General features: G+C 37.0%; 2 protein-coding genes across 3 annotated transcripts in view; one reads left to right on the forward strand and one right to left on the reverse strand.

The window, feature by feature from the left end:
• The window catches only part of DNAH7 (dynein axonemal heavy chain 7), a 251,476-nt gene extending 247,151 nt beyond the window's left edge, over positions 1–4,325 (forward strand). Inside the window, exon 64 of the mRNA XM_047084071.1 lies at positions 4,119–4,325. Coding sequence (XP_046940027.1) covers positions 4,119–4,325 — 207 coding nt within the window. The remainder of the gene's footprint in view (positions 1–4,118) is intronic.
• A 196-nt stretch (positions 4,326–4,521) lies between these two features.
• SLC39A10 (solute carrier family 39 member 10) overlaps positions 4,522–12,815 on the reverse strand; it is a 144,287-nt gene continuing 135,993 nt past the window's right edge. For both annotated transcript variants that reach the window (XM_047082612.1, XM_047082611.1), the window contains one exon: positions 4,522–7,336. In XM_047082612.1, the coding sequence (XP_046938568.1) occupies positions 7,178–7,336 (159 nt within the window). In that variant the 3' untranslated portion in view covers positions 4,522–7,177. The remainder of the gene's footprint in view (positions 7,337–12,815) is intronic.

Consider the following 12,815-nt stretch of genomic DNA (forward strand, 5'->3'; position numbering starts at 1 on the left):
GAAACTTATTTACAAGAGGTGAAATAGAAAAGCAGAATGTCAACAGACTCAAACTCAGCTGGGAACCTGTTTGGTGACTCACATTTTTTTGAGGCTCTGAGCATGCCTGTGAATGATCATAAAACAGAGTATTGATTTTAGGGTGATGAATAAATTTTAGCAATAATGAAATTTGCACAGAATCCAGGAAGAATGAGGATTGACTATATATGTATCCACATACAAATACATGCATATTTGTATTGTATATATACCTTGACTTAAAAATGAAACCTGCAGACTAAAAGGTTAGTATATGAAAATCATCCACATAAAAACTTAAGTTTCCTAGGAACCTATCTTCAGCATGGGCCAACTAAGCTATGTAAGATATTGTTTCCATCTGTTACTGCATCATGAGAAAATGACAGGACAGATTTTCACACACTTCAAAAGGTCAGTCTGGGATGGTGTAATAAAATATGGGCTCTGGATTTACACGGACTATTTGTGGGACATTGGGAACAGCTTAGCGACAGGCAAACATCCCTCAGAGCAGCTCTACCAGGTACAGCGAGGGACCAGCGTAGAGCCAATTGCAACAAACCCTGCTACATATGCTATTAGGTATGGGCAGAGAGTTTCAAATATGAGACCGAAATTCAAAGTCACAGGGCAATTGTTTGTAATTTTAGGAGTTGATTGGAATCGAACATTTTTCTATTACATGAAAAACTCTTTTAAGGTAGCTTACAATGAATACAAAAGGGATTTATACATGGATGATCTCCAGAATAAGGAAGTCACTTAGGGAGAAAAATTCTCATTAAGAAAATGCGTTCTTGGCTGAAATGAATACACTCACCTTGAGTCCTTAAATTTAACTATATACGAAAAAACTGCTTGATGGATTCCACAATAATGTGGGCAAAATATAGACTAGCATCCACACTAACTCCCTCATATATTTATTTTGACCTGAGAAACCTTTTTAAAAGAGGCTGTGAACAGTGGGGCTGTCATGCCATGTCCTCTCAAGCATTGCTGCTGCTGTTACTGGGAAAAGGAACTCAATTAGATTTTGAAACAGAACACTATTTCATCATTATGAACATAGTTTGTTCTTTACTCTTCTATTCAGAGAGGTTTTTATCTTTTTTTTTTTTTTTTTTTTGAGATTGGTTAGGTTTAACAGTGCTTAACATTCTAGAAACTTGGCTAATGACTTTCTAAAAATAATGTAGGTATATTATAGTTATAAAGAAATGCAGGTAGGTTTTAAACAGCACAATGGGATGCCTGAGTAGTTCAGCTACCTGGTTTAGCATCCAACTCGATTTCGGCTCAGGTCATGATCTCATGGTTCCTGAAATCGAGCCCCACGTTAGGCTCTGTGCTGACAGTAGGAAGCCTGCTTGGGATTCTCTCCTCCTCTCTCCCCCTGCCCTGCTTGTGTGTGCACACGTGTGCTAAGTAAACTTTAAAAAAATTGTTAAGAAAATGAACAGCACAATATACATTATAACCCCTTTAAAACAGTCACCTAAAATGGGGACGCCATCTAGTTCTAGAATAACTGACAAAATCCTTTCAGAATTTTCTGCTATATGTTTATAGCAGCACTATCAACAATAGCCAAGCTATGGGAAGAGCCCAAGTGTCCATTGACTGATGAACGGATAAAGAAGATGTGGTATGTATGCACAACAGAATATTACTCAGCCATCAAAAACAATGTAATCTTGCTATTTGTGATGACATGGAGCTCGAGTGTATTATGTGAAGCAAAATAAGTCAGAGAAAGACAAATACCATATGATTTCATTCACAAGTGGAATTTAAGAAACAAAACAGATGAACATATAGTATGGGAAAAAGAGGGAAGCAAACCATGAGACTCTCTTAATGATAGAGAACAAACTGAGGATTGCTGAAAGGGAGGTAGGCAAGGGATGGATGAACCCGGTGATGGGTATTAAGGAGGGCATTTGTTATGATGAGCACTGGATGCTCACTAAATTCTCCTAAATCACTAAATTTTACTCCTGAAACCAGTATTACACTATATGTTAAACTAGAATTTAAATAAAAACTTAGAAGAAAAGGAATTTTTGGGGAATGGCCTTTATTAAATTAATACAGTGACACGAGTTTAAGTATCAATGGTGATGGTTCTCTCTGAAAGTATGTATGATTTTGTTGTTACTGTAAATGCCAAAAGTCATCCCGCAGAGAAGTATGGTGAAGAAGTGAGGAACACATTGATAACACATGTTTTCTGACGGGTGAAATAACTATTTTTTCTCATAGGGTCTGAAGGTAGTTCTGAAAGCACTAAGAAAAAAATCTTTTGAGCAAAATACCTAGGAATAAATTTTGACCAAAGAAATCGAAAATGACACAAATGGGAAGACAGTCCATGCTCATGGTTTGGAAGAATAGTTAAAATGCCCTACTACCCAAAGCCATCTATAGATTTAATGCAATCCCTATCAAAATACCAACAACATTTATCACAGAATGCCAAAATTTGTATGGAACCACAAAACACCTTGAACAGCCAAAGCAATCTTGAGAAAAAAGAACAAAGCGGAATGTATTAAAATTCCAGATTGTAAAATATACTACAAAGCCACAGTAACCAAAAGAGTATGGTACTGGCACAAAAACAGACAAATGGACCAATGGAACAGAAAGAGAGAACCCAGAAATAAATCTACACTTATATGACCAATTAATCTACAACGAAGGAGGCAAGAATAGATAATGGGGAAAAGACAATCTCTTCAAAAAATGATGCTGAGAAAAAGCTGGACAGCTACTTGCAAAAGAATGAAACTGGGCCATTTTCTTACACCATACACAAAATAAATCCAAAATGGATTCAAGACCAAAATGTGGGACCCCAAAATAATAAAATGCCTATAAGAAAACATAGGCAGTAATCTCCTTCACAGTGGTTTTAGCAATATTTTCTAGATAGGTCTCCTGAGGCAAGGGAAACAAAAGCAAACATAAATTATTGGGACGATAAAAGGCTTTTGCATAGAGAAGGAAACCAACAAAAAAAGGCAACCTACTGAATAGGGGAAGATATTTGCAAATGATTACATCCAGTAAAGGGTTAGTATCTAAAATATATAAAGAACTTCTATAACTCAAGACTGAAAAAAAAAAAAAAAAAAAGAAATGGGCAGAGGACCTGAATAGTTTTCCAAAGAGAACCTACAGGTGGTAAACATATGAAAAGACACTCTACGTCACTAATCATCAGGGAAATGCAAATGAAACTGTAATGAGGGATCACTTGATACCTGTCAGAATTGCCAGAATCAAAAAGAAACAGGTGTTAGTGAAGACGTGGAAGAAAAGGAACCCTCGTACACTGTTGGTAGGAATGCAGACTGGTGCAGCCATTATGGAAAACAGTATGGAGGTTCCTCATATATATGTGTGTGTGTGTATGTGTACATGTATATTATATATACATAACATACAGAATAGAATATTATTCAGCCATAAAAAAGAATGAGACCTTGCCATTTACAGCAACATGAATGGACCTAGAAGGTATATCAGGGAAAGACAAATACCATATGATTTCACTCATGTGGAATCTTAAACAAATGAACAAAGAAACCAAGACAAAGAAAAAAAAAAAAAAAAAAGACCAGACTCTTAAATACAGAGAGCAAGTTGGTGGTTGCTAGAGGAGAGGTGTGTTGGCGGGGGGATGTGGGTGAAATAAAGAGGAATAAGCGGTACAAACTTCCAGTTATAAAATAAATGTGGAGATGAAAACACCCCGTTATGTGAAAACACACCCATATGGTGAGTACAGTCAGTCAGTGACATTGGGGGAAGTATACTTACTTGGTGAGCACTGAGTGATGGTACAGAATTGTCAAATCATTATGTTGTATACCTGAAACTAATACAACACTGTTAATTATACTTCAGTTATAAAAAATGCTAAAACAACTGCAAATTAAATACCTTGAGAATGGAAGCACTGCTAACAAAAAGATCTATTTGGGCCATAGAAATTTGCAGATATAGAACTAACTTAACAATACCCTATTAGGTTCAAATGTAAATATCAACACTGTTGACGTGAAGTTTTATGCATTTTCTTCCAGATGTGGCTAAAGCCCTGCAAGAGGGTAGACATACCAGAACGACCGAGTTATGTTGCTCCATTGTATAAGACAAGTGAGCGGAGAGGAACATTATCCACCACTGGACATTCTACAAATTTTGTGATTGCCATGACTCTTCCCTCGGATCAACCCATGGAGCACTGGATTGGACGGGGTGTAGCATTATTATGTCAACTTAATTCATAATCAGAAGATACCATTTCCGTGTTCCAACTTCTTGTTGGATGGTAGAATAGAAAATAAAGCAGTTTGGTTTAAGTCAATTTCACTAAAGCTGTATAAATTAGAAATTTATGTGCAAATGCCGCTTATATTTAAAATGACTCATGCTTCAGTGTAAGGAAATGTTCTGAAATAAGACTAAAGAAAACACACTGGTATATTTGCTCTTTTTGAATAACTTTATTTTGGGAGAGTTCCATAAGCATTAGGAACATACATAAAATGACACACCACTGTTGACAATGAAAAAAACAGCATTTGATCATTTCCAGCTTTATAAATTTTTTTTAAAAATGATTCAGTTACAACAACAAAAAAAGGTTTAGATATTTTAGCAAGTATCACCTTGCAGGACCATAATCATATTTAAGCCACTGACTTACTGTTAATGGAAAAAATTCACACTGCATCTAGTTACTATTGTATTTCTACGCATAATCACAGCTGATTGAATGCAATGTGATATACACCAAAATTCATATGGATGTCACACAGTGACAGCATTGTACAAGTAACATTAACAACCTCCAACAAACACATGTTAAATTAGACTGGTCAAGCTCAATGGAATGTTGGAGCCGAACAGAAATGTAGTGGAATTCAGATTGTCTGGTCAGACTTGAAACTATACATCAGAATGACATGAAAACTAAATACTGGTGGAACCCTAACAAAATACTAGCAGCAACTGTTACAGCCCTCTTAACAGGTTTTAAAAAATCTAGCAAATGAAGATAATGTAATACCATTTTTTGAGAGAATATAAAACTTTATATACTTCAGCAGAACCTGTTTGTTTTCAACCAGACCTTTAAGACGGGGAGCATATTCCAACTGTTGCTTTTCATAAAAGTTTTAAAATTAAGCAGATTTAATGCCGGAATGCAGAATCTTCCTTGGGTATAAAAAATGCAAAAATGAATTATATATCTTGGTTCAAAAAGCAAGATATTTTAATCACTCGAAGTTGGCAGTACTAAATAAAATAACAGCACCTTTTACTAGGTTGCTTGAAGGGCCAAGCAATGAGATGAAGGCTGTCCTAATTCAGTGCCCAATGCTGAAGATATTCTATGTTAAAAAAAAAAAAAAAAAAAAAAAAAACAGAAAACCAAAACCTACTTATTACAGGAGGCCGTGAGAAAAGCCAGAAATAATTTTTCAAATTCAGGCACAAATTAAGGAAATAACACCTAAGCTTCCTCGCTCACAGCATAAAGAAGAAACACTGGCAATACTCTTAATACCTGGAAACATGTGCTGCTCTCGAAGTTTTATTTTTTTGTTTAAAGTTCATGAAGTAAGAGGAAAGGGGCTGAGGAAAAGGAGGAGGAAATGAAAACATGGTAAATGGAATGGAAAGAGTTTGGCTCTTAAATATTTGAACAGTAAGATTTTTAAAGCAGCCGCACTGGTAGCCAAGCAGATTAAAACCAAGCTGCCTGCACATAGTTCAAATACAGTTTACCTGGCATGAATGAAGGCGTGTGGCACAAGACGTCAACAGAAAGCTACATGCAATGTGACTAGTACTACAAATTACTGGGTCAAAATTCAGGATAAACACGGCTCGCACTTCTCACAAATCACTCAATTATGGTAGAACAGGGCATCTATAAAAGAGACCAACCCCTATCAGGCACCAACAGCGTATCTTGGCACAAAATGATTAAGTGATTTTAGCGGAGTTATTTAAGTGTATCTCCCAAGTCACTCGGTACCATGCTAGCTATGGTATCGATGGAGATTTTCCTCATAACCATTTTAATGGACATACAGATTAGGATATGGTAAACGTGGATTTTCTGCCTTACCTCACTGCCAGTCACAGCATGTGCTCTAGGTTCCAAAGCCAAGCTGGTAAAGCAATGCATACATTTAGAACTTAAATTTCCCAAGTAACTAGTTAGTACTGTTAAAGTAGCAGAACTGAATATTTAGATCATGTTTGGGTTCTTCTTTGTTCTGATATTTCCTAGAGGGTTACACTTTGAATGAAAAAAACATTTTACCACATGCTCCAACTCCCTACCCCCACCAAAAATCCCAAAACAAAAACAAAATTAAAGTTTGAAAGAAAAAACACCCAAACACCAAGTATAATATTAATACGAAGAACCATTATGAATCTTTCGTTAAACTGAAGCTCACACAAACATACAATCACAGATTTCAGTAGTTTAGGCTGCAAGTTTAAACACTATGCCAATATATACAAAAATAGTAACTCTAGATTCAAGAATAAGGGCTTTTCCCAATGCTAAATTCATACTCTAATGCAGCCTGAGCCTTCCTCTAGTTCCTATAGCCTACCTAATGCAGTTTCAAAACTGTATCAAGTTGATCCCCATTACCTTATGTATATATGTAACTGAATTAAAGGATGCTACAATTCATTTTTAGCACAAAGAAAAGTCTGCCCGAAGTCCATTTAAAATATTTTTAAAGTTTAAATGATTTTTTTGGTTCAATTTCTATTTCTGCATAGCCACAGAAGTTTCTACTACCAAAGAGACTACTTTAGTGTTTTATATGATTATTCTTTTAAAAGTCTTAAACCTATATCGACATTGGTTCATGGAGTCCCATTTTCTCCTTTCTTTATCACAAGCTTTGTATTTTTAAAAGACCCCTTCACACAGGGAAAAGCAGTACTGAGCACCAACCAGTCTTTTGTGGTTAGGCTCAGATCTATGGAACTTGTAAGTAGTGCAAGCCACTGACTTTTCTTTGAGCAAAATGTGCGCACAGCACTAGGAACAGCTGCACAGCTGCATGGGAACATTCTCGTAATCCACAATGGTGACTGGGAATGGTTAAAACTGGAGGTCAAACACAATTTTGTCTTCATAGAGGGCAATCACCAGCATGATGGCAAATCCAAACAGCAATCCTAAATTCTGAAGAATGAATTGCCCCACTGGACAAAAGCCATGTTCTTCATTGTCACCATCACCATGCAACATTTCTGGAAGCTGGAAAAAACGAAAACAAAACAAAACAGATACTTACAAGCAATTTTGTAATAATATTCTCAACTTTTTAAAACATTCTTCTAGTTTAAACTAATGGATAAAGCACAACTACAAATAAATTATTCTATTCAACATAATGCTATCTGTAACACAGATTTCACTCAAGCACTGACAAAGTTCATGCTCTAGCTGTGTAGTAAGTAAATACGAAATCTGTTCCCTCCTAAATCCCAAACGAATGCACATAATATGCGCATTGGTCATTTTTTAAAGTCACCATCCATCGACCTTGTCACTTCTGGCATTTACTTTATGCTGAAGGATAAGACAACTTATTATTGCCAATAAAATTCTCCAAAAGAACACCACATTTCCCACATTTGCTGATCTTAAACTCACTGAGAACATAATATTCTTTGGGGGGGATATCTAATTCAAAACTGTTTCATTTCTTCACCCTTTCCTTTAAAATTCTCATATTCAACTGCTGACAGCAAGGACAGACATTTACAGATGATACCTAACTGGCATCTCTATGCCCTCTGGCCACTATTTTCCTTCCCATAATAGAGAAAATAGTCTATCAAACCTATCCAGCAGAACCGCTCCCCAAGTTATACATGCTGCCTTCACAGTATACTCTAGGACAAAATTTCAAAAACCTGAAAGTTTCCAATACTTTTAAAGGCACAGCTCACTGAAGTTTATAGTCTTGACTTCTAAAGCATAAGCATATACCATTACATTTAAGAATAATCCATAGTTCGAAGCATAAATCTTAAGTTTTTATTTAAGTAAATATGACTTGTTAAAGAGATGTACATTATTATAAGCATAGTCTTTCCTCCCACACCTAGTCAAAATTGTGCGAGAATAGCTACTTCTACTTTTTACTTCCACTCTTTCTGTGTATTGTTTTTCAAGTTTGCAATGAGTATCGTCAGATGATAATGAGATGCTACTCTCTTAGACACTAAGCTTTACTCCAAACAATACCTTGGTGCTTTGGGTTTAGGGAGGAGAAATGTAGTATTTTTTCTGTTTAATGTTTATTTATTTTTGAGAGAGAGAGAGAGAGAGAGAGAGAGAGAGAGAGACAATATGCGTGTGAGTAGGGAAGGGCCAGAGAGAGATGGAGACACAGAATCTGAAGCAAGCTCCAGGCTTCGAGCTGTCAGCATAGAGCCCGATATGCGGCCTGAACTCACCAACAATGAGATCATGACCTGAGCCGAAGTCGGACGCCCAACCGACTGAGCCGCCCAGGCGCCCCAAGGAGAAATGTAGTATTAAGAACATAATGCCTGTCTAGGAAGAAACACCATTATTCATTATTAAATAATGAGTACAATTAATCCAACTACCGTATCTGACACTGCTACAGTATATTTAACAGTCTCCTGAGGATCCTATTTAAGAATGACTTCATGCTGATCATCTATTTTGTTCCCAACTCTATGGCAGCAGTGTGGAGGCTACTGTTCTTTTCCAGCAGAGTAGAGTAATTGTGACAGAAACTACTACAAACAGAATAGCTGATGAACTGTGACAGAGACTGTATGGTCTACAAAGCCTAAATATTTACTATCTGTCCCTTTACAGAATATTTGCCAAACTCTAGATTCAGACTAAACCAGGCAATTTCCAAACTCATGGTTCTAGTAAAAAGACTATTTTTTATTATATCTTTTCTCCTTTCCTCAAGTTTTTATTAAGACAAAAACTTTTAATTCTGGCTTAACGTTTAAGCATATGTAATATACAGGACTTTTCTCAGAAACACCCCGTCCAGATAGGTACACATACCAGCCAGAAGAGGCACTATGCCTTCCCCACATTCAATTCAATCCTGAATACCCACACCCATGTCTGTTGATCATAAGCACAGCAAAAGCCAGCCAGTATCTACTGGTATGGCCCTACAACAGCGCTTCCAAACTGGTTGATAAACAGCTGCTATCCAAAGGCCCTTAAAACCAGATGGGCGCTTATACCTGGATACCCTAAAGGTACCTCAAACCAAAATTTCTGGTACTGTTGCTATCATACTGAATTATTGTAAATGAATACAAACTTCCTCCCTATAGTCAAAGTGGTCTAAAACAAAAATGTGATGTCATTGTTGCTTAACTCTATAATGGCTCCTCAAAATTTATAATTAAAAATTTATAAAATTTACACTAAATTCTCTTTTATAGCACTGTGTGTTGTAGGACTGTCGTGATCTGGCCAACATCTGATGACTATGGATGTAATTTTTTAATCCATCTTTTTCCATTTAACATTAGGAAAAAAATAATTTCAGTGTTATTAAAATCCTAAAATATATGTGGATAGTTTTCCCTCTTGGACACTTAGGGTATTTCCAATATAACTGTAACACTGTAAATGCTACTGCAAAAAACACTTTAATACAGTTTTTTGTTTGCTTGCTTGTTGTAATAGCAATAGTCATGATGCGTTATTTTCTCTAAAATACAGTCCCAGGAGGAGACTCACTAGTCAAAGGAACGATGCTATTCATTATTCTGCTTTCTCATATGACCCTTTCTCTTGCTTCTAATAAACTATTCAACAGTTTTTAAGACTCAGCTCAGATCTCCCATTCCAGAGAAACTTCCCTAATTTTATTTCCCAATTTTTTAGCCAACATAGTTTTCTCCTTCATTAGACTCTAAATCCTTCCTGGAAAGATTCTCATTTTTATATATATATATATATATATATATATATATATATATATATATATATATATATATATATATATCTTTAGGTTCCTAGTATAAGAATTAGCTCATTTTTCATTCAACTAATTGTGAACTACTTTTCTAGCAGTAAACGAAATACTACCAAAAATGCTTGCTGTCTCAGAATGGGTATCCATGTGGGGCCCGTAAGGAACTCAATAAATAAGTAAAATGTTTAGTGTATTATTTATAGATCAAGATCTAAGTCCAAAGGAGAAAAAAAGTAGGGACAGAATGTGTAAAATGTTGGGGTAGCGGTTGAAATTTTAGATGGGATGCCTCACAAGGAGGGAGAAAGCTAGCCCGAAGACTGTCCACAGGCAAAATATTCCACATAGAGCGATCAGCAAGAGCCAGGCCCCTACGGCAGAGTGTGCCTCCTGGAGAAAAGGAGAAGATGAGGTATAGTTCAAGAAATTAGAGAGGGAGAGGGAGAGGGAGAGGGAGAGGGAGAGGGAGAGAAATGCACAGGAGCCACCAAAGAGTTTGAAGCACACAAGTGACGTGACTGTTAACCCAGAATGTCGTGGACAGGGCAACAGCAGGGCAAAAGCAGGGAGAAAGTTAAAGAGAAGAAGATGGTGGTGGCTTGAAGGAGCATGGTGGCCACAGAGGTGGTTAGGGGGTGGAGCCCTCCCAAGACGAGCCAGAGGTAGGGTGGACAGAGAGACTTGAGTCAAAGAATGATAGTCAGGGTTTTGATCTGAGCAACCAGAAGAATGGAATCATCATGTATGACAGAGAATCCCTACAGGAGTTGCTGGTTCAAGAAGTTAAGGCTGGCAGATCTCCAGAGCTGCGATCTGAACATAATCAGCTTGTACTTCTGTTCAGAGAGTCAGGGAAGCAGGTAGATAGATTAACTGAGTTAAGGAAAAAGTCTGCTAAAGATGTAAACATAGGAATTACCAGTCAATAAAAATTTAAAGCCGTGAGACTAAATGGAATTACCTAGAGGGCTTTCACCCACAGTTACAGGTAAGGGAGAAGAGAATCAGAAAACAAATTGAGAAAGAAAGGCCGGGAAGGTGGTAAGCCAGGAGATGGTGATGGCAGGAAAGCATTTCAAAGAGAAGAGAATGAGCAACTGCGAAATACTGCTGAACAGAGATGGGATGGGGTGAATGACCACTGGACTCAGCAACATCGTGGTCGACTGCCAGATAACAATCTGGCACAGCAGTCAGGGAGAATACCTGATATGGCCAAACTCAAGAGAGACGAGAATCAAAAATTAAGAAAGCATAATTGCTCTGTAAGGGAAGAAAATGGTGGTTGAGGACTAAAATAGAAACTAGAGTTAAGAAAGTCCTCTCTCCTACTTTTTGAAGTGAGGAGTACACGAGGTTTACGTGCTTGTAGGAATGACCCAGCAGAGAGGGGAAAATGACCAACACGAGAGAGAATTTGGGAGAATTTCAGGAAGTTAGTGAAAAGAGGACAAGTTCTAGGGAGCGGTTTTAAGAAGCTGACCTCTTTGAGGAACACAGAGATTCCTCCAGTGTAATAGGAAAGGGAGTAAACGAACGGATACAGGCAGATGAGTAAAAATGGTAATGGGAACCTGTGGCAGGTTGTCTCAATGGCTTCAGGGTTCTCCATGAAACAGGAAGTAAGGTAATCAGCTGAGCATGGGGACAAGAAATGAGGTGTTAGAGTCTATGAAAAGATAGGGAAGTGGTGAACTGTAGGTACAGAGCGTCAACATTTTTTTAATGTTTTTATTTTTGAGAGAGAAAGAGAGAGAGAGAGCACGCATGTGCATGCACAAGCGGGGGAGGGGCAGAGAGAGAGGGAGACACAGAATCCGAAGCAGGCTCCAGGCTCTGAGCTGTCAGCACAGACCCCAACACGGGGCTCAAACTTGTGAACCATGAGATCATAACCTGAGCTGAAGTTGGATGCTTAACCGACTGAGTCACCCAGGCACCCTGTAAACAGTTTTTCTTTTCTTTTGTTGATACTTTCTAAATTTTCTATTATAAATAGGCATTAATTCTATCATTAAAAATTCAGGTTATATGATTTTGAAATGAGACCATCTACTAGATCCTACCAGGAAGAAAAGTGAACATAATGTTTGAAAACAAAAAGTAGGGGCACCTGGGTGGTTCAGTTTGTTAAGCGTCCTACTCTTGATCTTGGCTCAGGCCATGATCTAACGGTTCGTGAGATCGAGCCCCACTTTGGGCTATGTGCTGACAGTGCAGACCCTGATTGGGATTCTCTCTCCCTCTCAAAATAAATAAACAAACTTAAAAAAAAAGTAATTAAACTGCTAGTTCTGCAAATACACTACCTAACATATTTAAGATATAAAGGTAAAATTAAAACTATTTGCTAGTGTTTAGATTTATTAACTTTAAAGTTAGAAAAAATGAAAATTACACAAATCCCTAGGAAAATATACCATTTTCTGCAGAAGATTGGCTTCCCTAAGAAGTATTTCTTGTTTGCCATAAAACAAGCTCAAAGAATTATTTTATTAACAAACCACACCACAGTATTACAAATTTTAATAGTGTAACAATTATCTCTAAATATTACTGATGATTACTTTGAATAGTAATATCATTTGGTCAAAAATTTTCAGCATCTCAACTGATTTTCAAAGAGGAAACCCTTCTATTTGTCTTTCCCTAATAGACTATTTAGGATTTCACATGTTTTAAAATGGGTTCCATTTTTAAAAATATTCTTTTAAACTACATCCAAAGGTTTCTTCCATTTCT

This window comes from Lynx rufus, unplaced genomic scaffold (assembly GCF_022079265.1).
Source record: "Lynx rufus isolate CCGP_SWC_20201006 ecotype Redwood Valley unplaced genomic scaffold, mLynRuf1.p SCAF_2, whole genome shotgun sequence".
NCBI classification, from domain to species: Eukaryota; Metazoa; Chordata; class Mammalia; order Carnivora; family Felidae; genus Lynx; species Lynx rufus.